Here is a 22393-nt window from a genome sequence, read left to right on the forward strand (position 1 = left end):
TCTAGAGAAATGGAAAGACTTAGGCCTAATCCCAATTCTATTTTTGGACCTCTACTCCTTGGCCCTTGAAACAGAGTGTGAAGGGCTTCAAAATTTACCCCTAAAAAATGGGACAGCACTATAGTACCTGCACATGTCATCCTATGTCATCGGAATCTCTTGCTTCAAATGAGATCAGACGTTCGAGACTGCTGTAGTTATTTCAGTTGTGTTATTTTTTGTTTTTTTATCTTCAGGTAATCACTGAAAGCATATATTATGTTATCATAACAATCTGATGTGACAATAAGATCGTAACTATACTGTTTATTTACACAGTGGCCATATTCATCTATATAAACACACAAAAAACAACATTAACGTTATAGCAGACACTGTAAAAAGCTCATTCCCAGCCACTAGTCGTTTCTGACAGGGTATTCGAGTGTCATAGAATGACAGAATGTTCTGGAACTGCTATAAAGTAGTTATTATTATGGATTACAGATTTATTTTAGCATTTTTTAAAACATACATGAAGGTAAAACATGAACTATCTGGATTTGTGTGTTGTCCTGAACAATCTCTGTTTCGAGGGGTATCTAACCCTTCCTCTTAGCTCTAGGCCTTCAAGCTAAAGAGAATTGGGACAGGTAAGGAAAAGGGATAAGGGGTAGAATTGGGACCTTATAGTAAGGCCTTGGGGGTGGGGTGGAACTTTGGGGGCAAAATGTAATTATACTCAAGGGGCCCAGAGTTTCTAACTATGCCACTGATCCTATTATGCTTTTCAATCTGCGCCTAACCCCGGGTTATCATCATTCTGAACACTGCTTTCACACGTTAATCTAAAAGTGGTGTTAGCACTGCATCTCCAAAGGTTATAAAATACCCCTACTGAAAAAAACAGCTTAAACCAGTCTAGGCTGGTTGGCTGGTTTTAGTTGGTTGACCAGGGTGGTTTTAGAGGGGTTTTGGCCATTTCCAGGCTGGTTTCCAGCCATTTCCAGCCTGTTCTTAGCTGGTCAGGCTGGGAGATGACCAGCTAACACCAGCTTGACCAGCCTAGCCAAGCTGGGAGCCCAGCCAAAACTAGCTATGTCCAGCTTAAACCAGGCTGGTCAAGCTAGTTTAGCTGGATTTAGCTGGTCATTTTCCGGCCTGACCAGCTAAGACCAGGCTGAAAAGGGCTGGAAACCAGCCTGGAAATGGCCAAAACCCCTCTAAAACCAGCCTGTACGACCAGCTAAAACCAGCCAACGAGCCTAGGCTGGTTTAAGCTGGATTTTTCAGCAGGGACTGCTCTGGAGCAGATGTCGTAAGTTTGCTCAGTGTAAAACGGAGCACTGTTAGCTTATTGCTCCAGATGCTTGGATCAGACAGCCAATCGCAAATTGAGAGCGAAGTTCACATCAGGTAAACACAGGTAAGGTTAAGTTAAAAACTTCAAAGGTAAAGAAGATGGTTGCCTGCTGCTCATAGAATCAGCAACAGTGACACTGCAAATATGTAAGAACACGCATGCTAACTCTTGGGTTTAGGAATGTGCAGTGTGAACCGTGTTAAAAAGAACACTCCTCTTAAAGTTAACAGTTCAGTTTTACCATTCCTGATGTAGCCGAGGCCAGCTAGTGAAGTGATGTGCAGGTAAACCTCACTCCTCTGACCTCTAAAGGTGCTCTAGCGGCTGACGTTAGAGGCCATGGTCTTTAGCCTCCTTGTTAGAGCAACTGACTCCCATGCGGAGAGTCGAAGGTTCGATAGCAGGTTGGGTCGGGTTTAACTGAATCCATTCAGCTGATCTCTCGGTCCACTTTTAGCTTAGATTAGCATAGATCATCAAATCAGATTAAATCTTTGACATCGCCCTCAAAGATCTGAGGTGCAATGGATAGTTTGAGGTGCAATGACATTACACAGGACTTGAAGATAGTCTCCAGGGAACTGCGTTTGTCTCTGTGTCTGCTGTAGTAATGGTATGGCAGCAACATTTTTTTTGATTATTATGCTAGCAAGAATTTGCAGGATTATTTGCTAACCTCAGGTATAATTTGAGAAGTGAAACGAAATTACAGATAACTCAGGGGTTAACAATTTCAAGTTGTTAACTAAACTTCTCTGACCACATTTCTAGAACTGCTCGATCGTGCAGATTCGCACTCTGTAACATCAGAAAGATCCGACCCTTCTTATCTGAACATGCAGCTCAACTCCTTGTTCAAGCTCTCGTTCTCTCCAAACTGGATTACTGCAACTCTCTGCTAGCGGGGCTCCCAGCTAACTCTATCAAACCTCTTCAGCTGCTCCAGAACGCAGCAGCACGAGTGGTCTTTAATGAGCCTAAAAGAGCACACGTCACTCCGTTGCTCATCCGTTTGCACTGGCTGCCAGTTTCTGCTCGCATCAAATTCAAAGCTCTGATGTTTGCCTACAAAGCGACTTCTGGCTTTGCTCCTTCTTATCTGCTCTCACTTCTGCAGATCTATGTGCCCTCCAGAAACTTGCGGTCTGTGAATGAACGTCGCCTCGTGGTTCCATCCCAAAGAGGGAAGAAATCACTTTCCTGAACTCTCGCGTTCAATCTGCCCAGTTGGTGGAATGAACTCCCTAACTGCATCAGAACAGCAGAGTCACTCGCTGTCTTCAAGAAACGACTAAAAACTCAACTATTTAGTCTCCACTTCACTTCCTAATCTGCAATTGCCTCTCTAGATATACCACTAACTGTACTCAAAAAATAAATAAATAAATAAATAAATAAAAAATTACCAACACTTTCCTTCTTAGACTTTACAGACCTGAAACTTGCCTATAGCACTCATTCATTGTTGCTCTCATAGTTGTGTAAATTGCTTCCTTGTCCTCATTTGTAAGTCGCTTTGGATAAAAGCGTCTGCTAAATGACTAAATGTAAATGTCAAGTGTGAAAAGATCGGGATATCCTAAACCAGATATCCCCAATCCTGCTCCCAGAAGGTTCTGTATCAGCAAAGTAGGTCTCAATCCCTATCTGAACACACTTGTACTAAATAACCAAAGTTTTTAAAGATCACTAAAAACTCCCTGGCATGTTTTTGGAGCTGAGATCCACAAGAACAGAGCAAGACTGGACACTCCTGCCCTAACTCTAACCCTGTCAAGTGCGGCGGTCTGGCAGTCCGGGACTGTTTGTTTTAGTTTTGAACAAGAAAGCACACAAGCTTCTGACTTGTGTATTTTACGCTACATTTTATAAACAGACTCATTTGCATGTCGTCTACAGTCTTGCACGTAGACGAAACATGAACTTGCCGCTCTTGCTTCTCGCAGCTCTTGGGGGAAAAATCTGGAAGGCTTCCACTCTAAACATGAGCAAGCAAGAGGTAGAAAAATACAATATTGTCTTTCCCGGGAGTAAACTTTTTTCCCCCCTTAATATTTCTAACAGCTTTCCTTTTGGCAGTGGCTTGCGATAATTTCTTTATGTAACCCTTCGCTTGAGCAATGATGGGAAATAAAGCTCTTGAGGTGGATGGCGGTGATCCAGGTAAATAGGGGTCTATTTGAGAGTTCTGGCCTGGGTTAAGATGACCCGATGACACCAGTGCAAAGTGAAGCGTCGTGTTTTCTGCTTCAGTTCAGCCAAAGCTAAGCAAGCACAGAAGCAGTCGCCCATGCTAACCCCTGCGACAACCGACAAGGACATTCCTCAAACAAGCACTTCCAAAAACACGCCAGGAATCACTCTGATGTTAATCCAGTCATGAATTAGTAAAGGAGCGTAGATAAAGCAAACACATCATCAACAAGACGGATGCTAATATATAAACAGAGAGAGAGAGCCGGACTTTCTTTCACGGTCTACTTTAGCGCGAGGTCAAAAGTTGGCAAAATGTTGACATCTTCCTTCAAGAGTACTGTGATTTAATTAGGCATGGATAATATGCATAATCACATTAGCCGTCCTCAATTTAACATGCAGCTTTTTCTTCTTCTCGAATATGTCTGCCACTAATGACTTTGCCTGGGTTTGATTGAGAAAGGACACTTGCTGATTAGGAGCTGACGGCACAAGTGCGACGCTAACTCAACGGGATGCCTCGGAAAAGTTCTGTGTGTAAGTTTCACAGTGTTTCTCCCCAAAACAAAGCAAGCTACATTGTTAATTCTCACTTTGGCAAAAGCTAGCATGTGAGCATTTGTTGACCCTACTGAAAAAAACAGCTTAAACCAGCCTAGGCTGGTTGGCTGGTTTTAGATTGTCAACCAGGCTGGTTTTGAAGGGGTTTTGGCCATTTCCAGACTGGTTTCCAGCCTGGTCTTAGCTGGTCTGGCTGGGAGATGACCAGCTAAAACCAGCTTGACCAGCCTAGCCAGGCTGGAAGCCCAGCCAAAACCAGCTATGTCCAGCTTAAACCAGCCTGGAAATAGCCAAAACCCCTCTAAAACCAGCCAAGGCTGGTATAAGCTGTTTTTTTAAGCAGGGAAACAAAAACGTATATAAAAAATTTCTCCAATTTGCAAAGACCTTAAGGACAAATGTTATTCTCATCAGCCTGGCCGAGCTCTTAGAGATAGTCTGGAATCGGTTTGACCCTCTTAAGGTGAACCAAGGTAATATATGCCAAAGCACTCTCGAAAACGACGCGAAGGGCAAGTTTGGCAAACAACCCGAGATCAGCCCTGCATGCTAAACGCCGACAGCCTCCATAATGCAATGAGAAAGGCCATCTCGAGTCAATCGAAACCCAACAAACTTTGAAGATTACCACTTTCCAATGTCAACTTATTCTTCAACTCTGCTCCGTGTCAACAACAATTACTCGCCTTCCATCTTTCTATTCAACATAAAGCCGTTATTTGTTTGTTCTCAGGAATTTTGTCCCTGCAAGGCGTAAGAAACAATTACGTTTAATCCGAGCAGAGTGCGGGGGAAAAAAGTATTTACGAGAGAGACACTAATAAAAAAAAATAATAAAAAAAAGTCTGCTTAAGCAAGGTCCAATCGGATATAAACTCTTTCAAGGACAAATTCCTGTTGCTGTTCATTTCCTCTCGGATCCCTCTGCCAGGATTTTTTTTTTTTTACTTTTCCGTCTCTTTCTCTACCGGAGTCTTTTTATCCCTTGCAATCAAGCCCGAGATCAGTGAGCGCGAGAGAAGCAAACTGTCTAATTACATATTTTCACTCTCTTATTTGCGCTTGACAGGTGATGCAAATAACAAATCCTTTTGATATCCGCCACTGCCGTTCCAGAAACGATTCTTTGCCATTGTTCATTTACATATAAAAGGGAAAAGGCTCAGTATATTCTCCTATAAAAACAACCCCCCCAAAAAAAGGGAGCTGCTCTTTCCTCTCGCTGTGGGGCGGGAGGGATGTATCAAATGTCGGACTATTGTTTGCGGAGGGTTTAATTAATTCTCCTCGTTATCTCTGCCTGCAGAACGACCCCACCGCTGGAGGAGACTGAAATCGCGGGCTCAAGCGGAGGATGCTGGAATGCGTGGAGACCTGTGGTAAAATTCTACATCATCAGCTGCTTTTTACTGTGAATTAATAGTGCGCAGCCAACAGCCTGTAAGAACAAAGCAATCGACAAGCAGAAATAGACAACAACAACTTAAAAAGGAGAAATCAAAAGCCGTGTTACTGTTGAAAGTTAAAAGCGGTCATAATTAAGATGAAACTCCTCACTGGATTTGCATTTTCCCTTCCCGCAGATGCATAATGCAGAATAAATGTCTAGGAAGTTTTGTCACTTACTTTAATTAGTGATGTCTTTTATCGTTGAAAATAATTTAAAATTTATATTTTACACACACTACCTGACAAAAGTCTTGTTGTCGATCCCAGTTGTAAGAGCAACAAAAAGCTTCCAGTTGATCATTTGGAAAAGTGGCAGCAGGTAGATTTTTCTGCATCCCAATCATCGCAAATACTGCACAAGGAACCCAAGGTTCTCATAGAAATCAGTCAAGTTTGGTGAAGGAAAAATCATGGTTTAGAAATTAGTCAAGTTTGGTGAAGGAAAAATCATGGTTTAGAAATTAGTCAAGTTTAGTGAAGGAAAAATCATGGTTTAGAAATCAGTCAAGTTTGGTGAAGGAAAAATCATGGTTTAGAAATCAGTCAAGTTTAGTGAAGGAAAAATCATGGTTTAGAAATCAGTCAAGTTTAGTGAAGGAAAAATCATGGTTGAGAAATCAGTCAAGTTTGGTGAAGGAAAAATCATGGTTGAGAAATCAGTCAAGTTTGGTGAAGGAAAAACCATGGTTTAGAAATCAGTCAGGTTTAGTGAAGGAAAAATCATGGTTGAGAAATCAGTCAAGTTTGGTGAAGAAAAAATCATGGTTGAGAAATCAGTCAAGTTTGGTGAAGGAAAAATCATGCTTTAGAAATCAGTCAAGTTTGGTGAAGGAAAAATCATGGTTTAGTGTTACATTCAGTATGGGGGCCTGCAGGATGGATGGCAACATCAACAGCCTGAGGTATCAAGACATCTGTGCCGCCCATTGCATTACAAACCACAGGAGAGGGCAAAATCTTCAGCAGGATAGCGCTCCTTCTCATACTTCAGCCTCCACATTAAAGCTCCTGAAAGCAAAGAAGGTCAAGGTGCTCCAGGATTGGCCAGCCCAGTCACCAGACATGAACATTATTGAGCACGTCTGGGGTAAAATGAGGAGGAGGCATTGAAGATGAATCCAAAGGATCTTGATGTACTCTTAGAGTCCTGCAAGAACGCTTTCTTTGCCATTTCAGATGGCTTTATTAATCAGTGATCTGAGTGACAAGACTTTTGTCAATTAGTATATATATATATATATATATATATATATATATATATATATATATATATATATATATATATATATATATACTACCCAGTAAGCCAAATACAATTTGTATAATGTTGGCAAACATGATATGCTTAAAGCACTGGCTTGCTTTTATCCTACATTATGCACCTCGCTCAGTCAAAGTGACTGCTAATGATCAACACTTCTAGGTTCCCCTTGAATCATGATGCCTTTTAACTTTCGCAGGGTTACGGGAGTGAGAATCAGCGCAGATCCGTTTGCAGTTTGTGAGGGAGGGAGAAAAAAAAAAACAGTCAAATGCAAATGTAGTCAGAGAACACAACCCATTATTCCGCATGTGGGGCAGACGCATTAAAAAAAGATAAGAAAACACCAAAAGCTCAGCGCGAGACGTGAGCACTAACTTTCATAGTCAAAACCGGCTTCGCTGACAGGACTGCTCAGACCCGAATCTGTGAAAAACACAGCAGAAATCAAAGAGAGGCATCGCTTTTTAAATAGGCACCGATCATTAGTGCAATCCTGAAAATGAATCAGCAGAAAACAGAATTGAATATGGTGAATTTCAAGCAGGCGAGAGGAGCGGACCACCCGGCTGGCTCTGAATGAAGGCTAATTCTCGGGGGTCCCTCAGTGTGTCAGACAGAGAAAGTAGGACATTGGTTCATCTATCAGACCAGCTTTTTTTCCCCCTCAATATATACTGCAGATGCACCTGAGCGGCTGCTGGTTTGCCGTTTTTAAAGAATGAAGTGTGAGGAATCAGCTGGCGGTGTCGATCGAGCAGAAAGAAGACATACGGTCAGTGTTTATCCAGCTGTCTTCAGCTTCTGAACCATCTGTGACGACTCCAGGCTCAAACACACTCGCAGAACAGCGGCGGGCGTATTCACAATTAATTTATATATTGACAAAGATTCAAAAGTAGGAACTTATATGATGACAAACTCTTTTAATTATATATGCATATGAAATTGACTGTCCTATCGGTTGTAATATATTTAAAAATAGTTATTGGTTATGTGCATATAGGCTATATAGCCAAAACAATGTATCTATCGATACGAAATTGACTGTCATATCGGTTATGTGTTGTAATGTAAGAATATTTATCTGTATATAGGTTGTATAGCACAAAAACTTCATCGTATTATATTAAAATTTTGCACGTTATAATGGATTTAAGAAAAAAAAACATATGCATTCAAAATTGACTGTCATATGAATTATCGGTTGTTATTTATATTTAATATTGGTTATAATGTGTGTATACACACATAACCGATTTATGTGTGTATAGCCAACAAAAACAATGTCATATCATATTATACAGCATTTTAGAATGGATTTGAGAGCAAATATATATATATATATATATATATATATATATATATATATATATATATATAATAAAAATAGTTATCTGTATATAGGCTGTATAGCACAAAAACCCCCAGATCATATTATGTAGGAAATTAGCAAGTACGAATGGATTAGCAAGCAAAACTGTTGTATATATTTTTAAATCCATATGAAATTGACTGTTATATCGGTTATTGATCGTAATGAAACAATATTGGTCAAATATTTTATATGAATAAATTTGTTAGTGTACAAAACAAGATTAACGTTTTATTAGGCTAAACAGTTTTGAAATGATGATCATAATTAGCAAATTAGAAAGATTTTTAAAGCAAACTGTTAACTACTTTTCATGTTGTGCTAAAAAGGGCTTCATAGCAAAATAACATCACATTATATTCTAAATTTATTCATAAACAATACAATTATTAACTTAAAAAATAAAATAAAATAATAATAAAATAATAATAATAATAATAATAAACACATCCCAAATTGAAATCTACATTAACATAACATTTCTTTATTAATTCCACATATTTCTGGGGTGTAAACTTAAATAACAGAGTAATAATAATAATAATAATAATAATAATAATAATAATAATAGGTATATAAAAATAATAAATAAAAATATAACAATAAAAGTACAAGGATTCCAAATCTCTATTCCAAATCCCCTATTGACAAACACAGTGTTAGCATTGTTAGCCGTTTTAGCGAGCACAGTTTCCTGATAGAACTCTTTGTTTTCCAGAAACTCGACCCCGAGCGGCTCTGAAAACCAACAGCATGTGTGTGTCGCGTCTCATTAGCACGTCTTGACACTCCATATGTGAACTCATCCATGTGAACTGGAGTGTGTGTCTCTCAACAATCGCCCCTATTAGCTAATGGAACCGGCGCTAGCGCTCACCGGCCCAGCTAATTGGGCTAAAATGCGCGCTTAAGTTAAAACTCAGCGAGGAAAAGAGATAATGACATCCCTCGCTTTAAAGCGAACAACGGCGCGTCGCAAATGGAACGATTCGCAATTAATAAAGAGGAGTTTTAATGAGTCGGAAAGCTGATTTGTGATGTGTTATTAGCGTCTGCTGGACGGGGATTGTGGGGAAATGAGCTGGTTTTATTTTTCTTCGCTCTCCACCTGCTGAAGAAGAGCTCTTTCAGTGACCTCCCGGCTCAGATTAGAGACTTTGAAACAAGAATAAAATGTCAGAGTGGCTTTACGGGGAAAATTAACCACAGATCGGATGCTCCTGAACAAGAAAAACATCCGCAACGACTGATGGATGTTGAGTTTATATTAATATTAAATAAATCTGACTCTGAAGCACACAACCTCATGTTTTATGTATGTCTTATGTTGCAGGGATCTACAGTTTATTGTATATTGTAAGCCACATTTTTAATCATAATAATCTTAATAACTGATTTCTTTTATCTTAGGCACAATGACAGCACATAATATTTGACTAGATATTGTTCAAGACACTAGTATTCAGCTTAAAGTGACATTTAAAAGGATAACTAGGTTAATTAGGGTAAAGTTAGGGTAATTAGGCAAGTCATTGAATAACAGTGATTTGTTCTGGAGACAATCCAAAACTAATATTGCTTAAGGAGGCTAATAATATACACCTTAAAATGGGTTTAAAACAAATAAGAACTGCTTTTATTCTAGCCGAAATAAAACAATTAAGACTTTCTCCAGAAGAAAAAATATTATAGAAAATACTGTGAAAAATTCCTTGCTCTGTTGAACAGCATTTGGGAAATGTTGGAAAATTAAACAAAGGGTAAATCATTGTGACTTTAACTGTACTTAAATAGCCAAGATGACTTTGTATGAGTGAAAATTTTTCATTAGGAGATTATATAAAGATCAGATTCCATGAAGATATTTAGCAAATTTTCTACTGTAAATAAATCAAAATGTAATTTTATTAGTAATGTGCATTGATATCAATATTTAGATTTTTTTGAACCCTAAGATTTTCAATAGTACTAATTTTGTCCTATCAAACAAAAGTAAGCAAGTAAATACAAGTAGCCTTTTCACTAGTTGTGTGCTACAGGGTCAAATATTACATATAAAAATGAAACAATTATGGAAAATGTGAAAATAAATATAAAAATAAATCGAAATTGAGAAAATGAAAAAGATTAATGCGAAGTTTGTTATAAGTTTAATCAGAATAAATTATTTACATTTTTTAAATTAAATTTTATCAGTAAAATGTCTACATTTTGTTGAACTGCTTTGCTTGCAGGGTTACACCTATAAAAGTTATAAAAATATTAACTACATTTCTTAAACATTTTTAAAAAATGAGATAAGATTTAGAGCTATTGGATTAATTTTTTTTAAATATTACAAATTTTTAAAGATTACAAGATTATATATATTTTGAAACGGTTATCGATTTAAAAACATCAATGCTGCTTCACTGGTATAACTCCCAGCTGAAAAAAACACCTTAAACCAGCCTAAGCTGATTGGCTGGTTTCAGCTGGTTGACCAGCCTTGTTTTAGAGGGCTTTTAGCCACTTCCAGGCTGGTTTCCAACCATTTACAGCCTGGTCTTAACTGGTCAGGCTGGAAAATGACCAGCTAAGTCCAGCTAAAACCAGCTTGACCAGCCTGGATTGGGCTGGACAAGCTGGTTTTAACTGGTCATCTCCCAGCCTGACCAGCTATAACCAGTCTGGGAAACCAGCCTGGAAGTGGCTAAAACCCCTCTAAAACCAGCCTGGTCGACCAGCTAAAACCAGCCAACCAGCCTAGGCTGGTTTAAGCTGCTTTTTCAGTAGGGTTATGAGCTCTTTATGGTAAAACAGTGAATTTAAATCAATATAAAAGCCCCTTTTCTTCAATAATGTGATGTTTTACTGCAGTAAAACAGAATCAAGGAACAGAACAATAAAAGTGAAGACATCAGAAAGTGTCCAACAAATGATTTTAAGTTTGAAGGAACATTCATATGTATGTATACCTGTTATAAAACCGAACCCTGTAGCGAAGGTGAGATGCAGATGACTGACGGGCCGTACGCAGTTATTAACTAATAAAGCGCATCAGTGGAGACACAAATGAGAAAAAACAGCAGGCGCGTCTGAATCTGACACATCAGCGAGAGTTAATTGACAATCGCTGTCAGTCCCGCACACTTCACACCAACATCAAAGCTGAATCGGAGAGGAAATCACGTCGAAAAGCTGAGTTTCTGTATTAAAAAGACACTTGTTGTGTTGTGTTTTGTGTGTGTTTTTGTACCTGGCGTCTGGAAGTTGATTCTCCTCATCTCGACGGGATCTGTGGGATGGTGAGGCGTGATATCGGCGTTGTTCAGCAGGCATTTGGTCCGCGGCTCCGACTCTTTACGTTTGCTGCTTTAAGACGAGAAAAACAACCAGACTAAACCACAAAACGAGGAGGAATCGAGTGACAGATCACAAAAATGACCAACTAAAGTGACCACAGTGTTTTCTGACCCATTTAGAACACTGATTTGAATGAACAAGTGTGTTTGATTCAGAATGAATCAATAAGTGGTTCAAATGATTCAGTTGATTCTGAATCGGTTCAATAATTGAGCAGATTCTTTTTTTTTTAAATAAATGAACCCTAAATTATACTACTAATAATAAAAGCATCACAATATGTATGTGTATATATAAACTCAGGTCAGAAAACACAATGTTTACAGTCTGTACTGCGTATGCTAAGTGCTAGCACCAACACAGCTACGTGCTGAACTGTATTTCACCGCACTGTGTTTTTCTCCGCCATCTAATTAAAACTTGCTTTAATGCTGAGGCAGCTTGTTTTCTTTTGCCCCTTGAAAACAGCAATAAAGTCGGGCTAAGCCTTACCTGTCAGGCTTGCTGCTTCCAGAGAGGGCAGCGGAGGGAAATAAATATATAAAGGAGAGAGAAAACACAACAGGAGAACAAGAGAGAGGAGAAAAATCAATGGAGAGCATTTACATTCACAGGACGACTAGCGCTGGCAGATTAGCCGGATCTGCATGCGGTCAGACCTGTAGATGTGTGTGTGTGTGTGTCTGTGTTTGCGCTTCACAGAGCGCAGGTCAAACTCGAGAAAATCCTGGTCAAAAATGTCCACATTTAACCTCGTTCACAAGCCGCTAATGATCAAGAGCTTCACTACTCAACGTTTACATGCTAACAGTCGATGCTAATGTCTATTAGCGATCATCTCGTTCATGTTTGATACGTCTGAATTGATCATTCTTCTCAGCTACGCTGTGTACTACTGCAAACCGAGCCATACTTTAGCATTTAGCATTTCTCGACCATTAATTGTGTCCGTGAGCTGGTTTGAAAACGAAACGAGCTTCTAAAATGCATATTTAAACTAGAAATATATTAATTATAATTGTTTAACTGCATAAAATGTGTTATATCCTACAGAAAAAAATCCAGCTTAAACCAGCCTGGGCTGGTTGGCTGGTTTTAGCTGGTCGACCAGGCTGGTTTCCAGCCATTTCTAGCCTGGTGTTAGCTGGTCTGGCTGGGAGATGACCAGCTAAAACCAGCTTGACCAGCGTAGCCAGGCTGGAAGTTCCGCCTAAACCAGCTATATCCAGCTTAATCCAGGTCAAGCTGGTTTTAGCTGGATTTAGCTGGTCATTTTCCGGCCTGACCAGCTAAGACCAGGCTGAACATGGCTAGAAACCAGCCTGAGAATGGCCAAAACCCCTCTAAAACCAGGCTGGTCAACGAGCTAAAACCAGCCAACCAGCCTAGGCTGGATTTTCAGCAGGGTATACAGTACTGTGCAAAAGTTTTGCCCCCCAACAGTTAAAATATAGTTCAATATAAGACTGGTCTCTGCAATAAGGTATAAACAGACAGAAAATACAGATGTACACGCAACTGAGATTAAAATGGCTCCAGCACTGCAAAAAATGCTTTTCTTACTTAGATTTTTTGTCTTGTTTCCAGTTCAAATATCTAACAATTCCTAAATCAAGAAGAATTTTCTAGACAAGCAAAACATACTGTCTTGTTTTGAGAAATAATATGCAAATATTAAGTGAGTTTTTCCATAAAACAAGCAAAATAATCTGCCAATGGGGTAAGCAAAATAATCTTACGTCAAAAGAAAAAACAAGATTAATTTGCTTACCCCAATTGGCAGATTATTTTGCTTGTTTTAAGGAAAAACTCACTGAAAATTGGCATTTTATTTCTCAAAACAAGACTATTTGTTTTGCTTGCGTAGAAAATGCTTCTTAATATAAGAAATTTGAGATATTTAGACTAGAAATAAGACAAAAATTTAAACAAGAAAAGCATTTTTTGCAGTGTGGTAGCAGTATTTAGTATGAGTTTATATATCAGACCTAAGTTCATCTTCTAGTTCAGGTGTTTTTGTTTTTTTTCCTCTTTGTCACGTCTGCTGTAGTGCCATCTTGTGGTTTTCTGGACACTAGTTATATTTTGGTTTGTTCCTGTTTTGTAGTTCACGTGATCACTAATTGTTTCCAGCTGTCTGTCATTGTCTAATTATTGGCTGAGTCCGAAACCGCCTACTACTCAGTAGGTACTGCATTTGAATTTAAACGTACTACTCGGCCGTTAGAAAAGTACGTTCTATACAGTATGAATGTGAAAAGTATAAATGGAATTCGGACGTACTACATCCGCCATTTTGTCATGGTCACATGACCTACCTGTGTCAATTGCGTCGCCTCACTTCCATTCATGAATTCTCTCACGGGGCATTATGGGATAGTGCAGCGTGCATGGGATGCGCACTTCAGAATCTCGCCGGAAGTAGTAAGTCATCCGGGTACTTCTCGCATACTGATTTTCGAATTCTATGAATTCTGACATACTACTGGGCTCGCATACTGATTTTAGTGTACTATATAGTATGAAAGTATGCGGTTTTGGACGCAGCCTCCGTCTTTGTGATATTGGATTGTCCCACCATCCCTCCCCCTGGTCCACCTCCATTCCGGCTCCCTCCTAGATGGGCGCTTATTTGAGAGTGTCTGGTAGCCACTCCCCCCGGGTAATGTCACGTCTGCTGTAGTGCCATCTTGTGGTTTTCTGGACACTAGTTATATTTTGGTTTGTTCCTGTTTTGTAGGTCACGTGATCACTAATTGTTTCCAGCTGTCTGTCATTGTCTAATTATTGTTGTCTTTATAAGTTTTGTTATGTTGTGTTTAGTTTGCCTTTGGATTTGTGCTGTTTGCTCGTGCACCCCGTTCACCCGATTCTGCTTTGGTTTGTCCGGCTCTTATCTGGTCCTAGTCTGCTCACTGACTCATCGTTTTGGTTCGTTTGTTTGTTCACTTTGTTTCATGTTATGATCATATTTTTGAATTCCTGTTCTAACTTTGTTTGATGCACTTTTGTTTATTGGGTTGTACTTTTGTCTCTGTTGGATTTTTTGAACCTGGCCTGTCCCCTTATTGTTTATTAAAACTTCTATTGCGGCACTTGGATATCTCTTGTATTTTGTAAGCCCATCGTGACACTCTTAGCAGGCAATCCCATACCCTCTCTGTAATAGCATATTAAGGTCGGGACTCTGTGTAGGCCATTTCATGACTGTTTTAGCTGTTTTTGAATAAATACCACTACTAAATAACCAACACAGGCTCATTCTGAAAACGTACTCCTATATACCTTTCTGGACACTGCGAATTATGTAGCCAGAGGTATGTATGGCTGCATTTCATTTTTTTTAAACGAACGCTACTGGAGGGTATGACGCCATTCTGTGTGGACCTCTGTGTGGAGGGTTTTCCCGCTGCAACCAGTTTGTCCAGTTAGCTCGTCATGTTTGTCGGTGGACTTGAAACGCAGAGAGGAGATGACCACAACGATGGGGTTCAAGTCCGGGGAAGAACGGTTCCGGAAATCAGGTGAGACAAAAATAGAATGCAAAAAATAAAATAAACAGGTAAACAACAGGGTGAGAATGTGGTAAAATCCAAAAACATCGTAAAAATCAGAAAATGGCTTTTTTTAATTTGCTTTTGTAAATCGTTGGTTGGGTTTAGGGAAGTGGATGGGCGGGTCAACCGATAAAATTGGTTGGGTTTAGGGAAGGAAGAGGGTGGGTCAGTCGATTGGTCGGTCGGTCAGTCAGTCATATAGTCAGTCAACAGCGGCCTCTGGTGGATTTATGTGAGAACAGCAAACGCGAATGGCACTCGCCAGAGAAACATGAGGTATGAAAAACCACACACAGCGAACTCTTGTGGATTTGCATAAACAAAAACTGCAAACTCCAGAAACGTATATATGACTACGTTTTCAGAATGAGCCTGGGCTGTAAATGACACAACATGTAAATATCATACAATTTCATAATCAATATGATTATCTATAAATATCATTACTGTTCAGGTAAAGACTATTATACTATATATATATATATATATATATATATATATATAAAATATAATAATAATAATAATATATATATATATATATATAATAAATAAATATTATATATAATAAATAAATATTATATATATATATATATATATATATATATATATATATATATATATATATATATATATATATATATATATATATATATATATATATACACACACATCAAATGACTAGTACATTACTCACTTCTTATAGAGGAGAATGGCAATCACGATACAGATTATGAAGACCACAGCGAGGACAGGTCCAACCACCCAGATGAGGCCGTCTCCTCCTGACTCCAACGGCTGAGGGTCCAAATCCGGGGCCATGATTGGGTCTGTGTAGGGGCTGGATACAAACGCTTTCTGCTCAAATGAAAAGACATGGTCATGTTCATTTATATTCGTAATTTTTCATATCTCTAAAATTCTACATGAACTGAAAGTTACTGAGACTTTTATTTTAGAATTTTGATGTGCTTCAAGCTGATTCAGAGGATTGAGTAGGGGGCGGGGCTTTCTTTTGCACATCATGCCCTCATTGCAAACTAACAGTGAGAGGGGCGTGGTTAAGGATATTAATATAGGATTGTTTATGGACCGCCACTCCAAACATGGAAGCAAATGGTCAGACTTTAAAATGGTCAAACATTTTTTTTTCAGTAAATTAACGTAATAAAACGTATAAATTCTGGTGGAAAATGGCTTGTATTTCACCCACCACGCCGGTGGTGTTGAGCTCGGCCAGAATGAACAGCACATATTCCTGCCCGCGGTCCAAAGCACGATTCTCGAAGCTGCCGTACATCATCTGGTTGCCCAAAGTGAAGGACGGTGGCATGGATGAGGGCTTGAAGCTGGCAGCGATGTAGGGCCGTTTCCCGTCCACCTGTTTAAGCTGACGGGTGGTTCCGGAGTGATGTAGACCGAGCCTTCGTTCACCCAACAGCTGTGGGGAAAAAAACACTGCTTAAGAAGGACTGGAACCAGCTTATGTTGTTTGTTTCTTCTAGGATAGTGGTTTTCAACCTGTAGCACGTGGCTCCCCAGTGGGTCGAGATGGTATTACAGGGAGGCGCCAAGTATTGTTATTAGAAATAACATCTTTAATAGATGTAAAAATGTTTGGTCAGAATTTCACATGTAAAAAAACAATAACAAATTATTAGGGTACTTTCATTTGGGAAATGGCAAGAGATGGAGTTGCCGCACATGGGTACCCATTCAAATCACTGGTAGCTTATTCAATTAAGACAGTTAACAGTTTTCATTAGAGTAAATTACCAACCCACCACAAGTAGCGGGTTCATTTTAAAAATTGGACCATGGAAACATATGTTTTTGGTTTAGGGGGCCACAAATAAAAAAATTTGGGAACCACTGTTCTAGGAAACAATCTCAATCAACATTCGTGCTAGTAAACTATTAGCATAGTGGGATATCTACTGTGAAAACAAACACTGAATAACACACAAACTGAATACAGGCACCTTCGCACCGTACAGCTCAAGGTCAAGTGGCTAAGCGTGGCAGTTTGCCAGCTGGTAAGGATAAGGGCTGTGTAATTGTCCCCTCTCTCTGACAAACCCCTCGGGAACGTTCCCACAATGCTTGTGCGAAAATACTTTCAATGGCCCCGGCTCCACTGCGTCTGCGACACAAGGATAAAAACTTGAGAAAAGAAGCTATGCGTATGTTCACCTCTTCCAGGTCCAGCTCATCTGGGCTCTTGATGTGGCGCATCGGTCCTTTTCCCTTCTTTAGAGGAACCACCACGACATAGATTGCTCTGGAAGAGATCAAGATGGTGCATAAAACACACTATTTCTCAGTTTCCAATTTACAAGACAAAAAATGTACTTTGCCGTCATATCATGGCTGTAGGCGCAGAGATATTATGCGGCAAAAGAATCCCCAGCTAGGTAACTAGCTACAGTAACAGTGCTGTGCAGCCATGGTACAACAGCAAAGTACGATAGCAACTTTTCGATGTTCGGTTTTTGTACATGATGTAACTACAGAAGAGTCAAGCTTTAAACAGAAAAACGGTCAAAACTGTGACAATAGTCTAATCTAGGGGTGTCAAACTCGGTTCCAAGAGGGCTACAGCCCTGAACATTTCAGTTCCACCCCTGCTTCAACACACTTACCTATAGGTTTCAAATAAGCCTGAAGGATAAAAATTAGTTTGAGGTGTGCTTAATTCGAGTAAAAGCTGAAATGTAAAGAGCTATGGCCCTCCGGGATCGACACCTGTGGTCTAATCCAATTCACTGATTTATGCTAGGCTAAGCTAAAATTCTCCCCGAGATATGCTGAATGGTCAAAAATGGTAAAACTCAACTGATTAACTTTATCGGAGATGTAAAACGAGCCTATTTCTGATTTAAAGTAGCGCAAGCATGCAATGCATTCTCAGTGTGACCACAAGGGGCACTGCAGCAAAACAAAGTGTGGTGTTTCTCACTTGATCAAGTCTTTTGTTTCCAGCGGTGGGAAGACAATGGTCAGTGTACTCTCTGACTCTCTTTTCAGGTCTAACTCAGGCTTTCGGATCTGAATATGTGGCGCAGTTCGGGCAACAAGCTTGTGTTTGGGTCCACCATCGCTACTGTCCTGGCAGCTGATTCTGAACTCATAGGTTGTGTTGGGTCGCAAGTTTGTGATGAGAGTTTTCGTCATCCTCGCGTCAATGTCAGACTTCTGCCGGTGGTACTCGATCTGTAGATCAATGCGGATTGATAAATTCTGCACGGTAACATCAAGATGAGTGTGGGTGAGACTGCTCATGCAACTGGCCTTACTTACCGTGCATTTATATGGGAAACGGCTATCATAGAACTTCCAGGAAAGCAGAACTGTTGTCTTGGTGACCAGCTTTACAGTGAAGTTCCTAGGAACATCTGTACAGGAGTGAATGGAGAGAACAAATTGAGAAAGACACTTTAGGAATGAAAAAAAGGACATACAGACCGAAGGGAAAGAAGACTGACAGAATGTTCGCATTTGCAACCATTTTCTCCCCAAAGGAGAGGGGCTTTGGTCCCTCGTAGTGAGTGGAGTGCAGTATTAGCTGTGAAGGGGAGGGGGAGGCGCTCATTCGGGACAAACAGCACGCTAGACTGGACTGGTGAACACAGAACCACAGAATCGCACAGTACTCTGTCTGGCCTGGCCTGGCAGTGCCGCCCCAACAAGAACATTTGGCAAGCAGTTTTTATAATCCCCCCTGAACGCTTCCAGAATAGCTGAACCCACATTATGTTTGAGTAACCCACTGCTGTGTGCTCTCGAATTTGGATAGGCACTGCCGTGGCAGACAGCCCGACAGGAACGAGGACAAACCCCAACACAGTTGTCATGCCCACACTTGTTAGCAGTGCATCATGGGACGCCATGCTGAAAACCATCCCAGTGTGGGAGAGAGGGGGAAAGGTGAGTACAGAAAAAAAAGGAACTGTCAAACCAAAAAAAAAACTAAGGAAAAACCCAAACAAAGTAAACAAATGTGCCTAGTTCCACTTCAGATCTGGGATCTCCTTGTCATGGCTCTCGCCTACCTTGGAATACTAGGGGAGTTTTTGTGATTGGATGAGTGAATGTGCTGGGCGTGTCTGACCAATCGGCACTTACCTCGCAAAAATTGATGCTCCTCCCCTTTCAAAACTGACTGACTTCACCTTACTGACTTATTTTACCTTGTTGTGGGGGAGGGTGTTAGTGAGGTATGTGGCTCCCAGAGAACGTTATATAATCGGGTGTAGGTGCTTGCATTGTAGAGGTTTGTCCCTTGAGGCGGGGAAATGAGCAACCTTTACCTGCTTCATAGGCCACTGTTCGATACTGGATCGGTGGGCTGTAGGGCCCTGGACCTACGCTGGTGTGCGCTCGAATTTTCACATCGTATACTGCGTTGGGCCTCAGGCTGTTTAGGATGTAACTGTTCTCATCGGCCGGCAGGCGCAATTCCTTAGGTCCACTGATTGTTCCGGCCTCCTGATATGATAGGGTGTATTCTGTTATAGCGCCATTGCGCTCCGCCAGCACCGGAGGGAGCCAGGAGAACTGGACTGAGCAGCAGGTGATGTTGGACCCTTCGGTTATTTGAGGATACCCTCGAGGAACCTCTTCCGGGACTCTTAGTTCTTGAGTTGCCTCTTCACCAAATCCTGATTTGGACTTGGCGGACACTTTGAAGATGTACGTAGCCCCTCGGTGGATATTGCTAATGGAATATTCCAGCTCCTGCGGGCCAAACTCCAGCGTAGCCAGGGGGTTCACATCTTTTCGGCCAAACTGTAGCCGGTACCCCTGCACCTCGAGGCCAGGAGCAACGTAATCAGGGGGTTGCCAGCGTATTATTGCAGTAGACTCTGAGTTCTGGTTGACGGAGAGAAAAGGAGGCCCTGGGACTGTTGAGAGAAAGAGAAAAAGAGAGACGTTACATTAAATTCAAATGAGCCGCATCGCACTTAAATCTATTGTAGGGAAACCAGGTGTCTATTCATCCCGCCTTCACCCTACTGAAGAAAAGTCACCTGGAATTACTTTAAAGGGATTTATTGCAATCCCATTTACTGTAAAGTACTATTACATAAGCATGCGTGTATTGTACAAACTGCCATAAAGGCGCTTGTATATCACAGAAAGCCGCATCTACAAACTCTGCTATGAGAATTCGGTTATATCTTCAAGTGAACAGTAGTGACTAGCTGGTTGTTGAACAGATCACTAGATGTGAGATTGTGGGTTAACAGCCATATGATGGAAAAGATGGGCATGAGAGCAGATAGGAGGACAAATGACTCCCGGGGAAAACAAAAGGAGAGCTGATGAAGGTGATGGCGCAATCTGCCGCAGCGAGAGGACAACGAGGGTCAGAGCCACCGTGATTGTGGACTGCTTCCCCTCACCAACAGCACTCCAGTGCACTCCACTGGATGACACGCAATCCTTTCCACAGGACCACAGGCACGTTTCCCATTAGGCCTTGCATTAACGGCCACTGTTGACCCACAGCCACTGATTAAGATAGGATTGCGTTTCACGCTCACGCCCTCCCCCTCCTTACTTTCCCGCTCTCTGTCCTTCTCATCTCCAGTGTAGGAGAAGCATCAGAGCTGCTATAGAACAAAATAAAATAACCTTCAGCTAACATGCAATTAACCTGCCGACAGGACTTACAGTGAGGTATATCAGGCATATAAAGCACGACTGCCAGCTGACACGACTGCAGAAAACTGCAGCGCTGCATTCTGGGCAGAACTGATATCAAATATACAAAAGACAAGGGCGAAAAATGTGCCTGAATATTATCACCTGACTAAAAGTCCTCAGGAACGGACGACAAAAAGGTCAATGTAATTAACAGTCTTTGATTAATTCCTCGTGCATTGTGTAAAACTGAAAGCAACTCTCCTCAAGGGAGCGTGCGTTACAGCGATTTTACCATGGTAATAGGCACACAGGCAAGCATTTTATGATTTACTGCTCCAATAAAGAGGCAGCAACAGCAAAAAGGTGTTTAATAATACAACTCATAATGTCGATTTGTAATCCCATAATCCGAAATTGCGGTCTACCGAAAGTTCATCTCCATATCGCACTATCCAGGCATCAGATGGTATAAGACAGGAAGCTCCAGAGACCGACGTGAAGCTTCGCTCTCCACAATCAGGACTGGAGCGAGTTGCTCTAAGTGGACCAATTAATTGAAGAGAATAACCACAGTGCCGGGAGGATTGTGAGTCATCCAGACTCTCTGCTCCCCCAGCCGTGGCGGCTGTCCAAGCGGACACTCGTGAAGAACACCTCCAGCCCCTGCATTAGCATGCAATCTGCTCAACTCCCGCAAGGATGAAGGGAGACGGGAGGAAATAAAAAAAAAGGGAAGCTCGTACTCGATCAGAATCTGCCCTACGGACATCTTAACGTACAGACGTTTGCATTTAATGCACAAGGAACTGCCGATGATAAGGTGCATTAGCAGCGGGACGGTGAAGGGTTTGACGGCGCATGCATCAATCAGTCCGTCGGCTCTGAAGCGAGAACGGAATCAATCACTCCCATGTCGTTCCTTCAGGACAACAGGCAGCATCAATTCGATCGATGCAAGGACATCTGCTTTGAGATCAAGGCACGGGAAACCGATAACGTTTCTTTGAACGCGACATTAATAATGTTGATCAGAATGGCTGACGCATACTCAAACTCGATACGATGATTGTTCGAATTGACAGAAATGTGCTGTTTTGGTTTCATTACACTTTAGCTCTACCAATACCAGCGCACTTGCACCACATAAACCGAGGATATTTTGACTATAAGTGGGGACTAAATTAGCTAGAGTCCAACCAAGCAAAGTTTACGCTGATTGGCAATAAAATACGTTTATTTTTATGTCAAGCATTGACTTTTTTTCTTGTTTTTTTTAAAGATAGTAGTTTTAGTTCATGATAACGTTCCAGATTTGAACCCCTTAAATACTAATGCGCACTCCAGCACACATTATTTCTTTGAAGGACGGCTTGGCTTGACTGTAGAGCCTGACTGACGGGCTTGACGGTGCAGTGCCATTGCTCTGAAGTGTATCTCCGACATGCAGAATGGCAGCTCGGGGACGGGCGGCTCTCTCGGATGACAGGCGGCTTGCGGAAGGTTCCGGGTTTGAAAGGGGTGGGTCGGGCCTTATCAATACAATAAGGCAGGGGCTTAAGTTGTCTGACAGCATTATGTAGCAGAAATGAGGCATGAAAGTGCCCCGGAGTGGCTCCTCTGAGCCCCATTGGTCAAGCTTTTCCTCTGTTCTGGCACATGAA

At 41.0% G+C, this 22393-nt stretch overlaps 1 protein-coding gene across 50 annotated transcripts in view; it reads right to left on the minus strand.

The window, feature by feature from the left end:
- The window catches only part of ptprsa (protein tyrosine phosphatase receptor type Sa), a 387632-nt gene that overhangs the window by 39445 nt on the left and 325794 nt on the right, over nt 1–22393 (minus strand). For 10 of the 50 annotated variants that reach the window (XM_073936996.1, XM_073936992.1, XM_073936986.1 and 7 more), the window contains 8 exons: nt 19394–19987; nt 18384–18478; nt 18043–18296; nt 17277–17364; nt 16297–16524; nt 15781–15941; nt 11423–11538; nt 7188–7235 (listed from right to left, as the gene is read on the minus strand). In XM_073936996.1, the coding sequence (XP_073793097.1) occupies nt 7188–7235; nt 11423–11538; nt 15781–15941; nt 16297–16524; nt 17277–17364; nt 18043–18296; nt 18384–18478; nt 19394–19987 (1584 nt within the window). Of the gene's footprint in view, nt 1–7187; nt 7236–11422; nt 11539–12021; nt 12037–15780; nt 15942–16296; nt 16525–17276; nt 17365–18042; nt 18297–18383; nt 18479–19393; nt 19988–22393 lie in introns of all 50 variants that reach the window. The other 40 variants (XM_073936987.1, XM_073936975.1, XM_073936981.1 and 37 more) reach the window with 10 other exon arrangements.

The sequence above is a fragment of the Danio rerio genome, chromosome 22 (assembly GCF_049306965.1).
Source record: "Danio rerio strain Tuebingen ecotype United States chromosome 22, GRCz12tu, whole genome shotgun sequence".
NCBI lineage: Eukaryota > Metazoa > Chordata > Actinopteri > Cypriniformes > Danionidae > Danio > Danio rerio.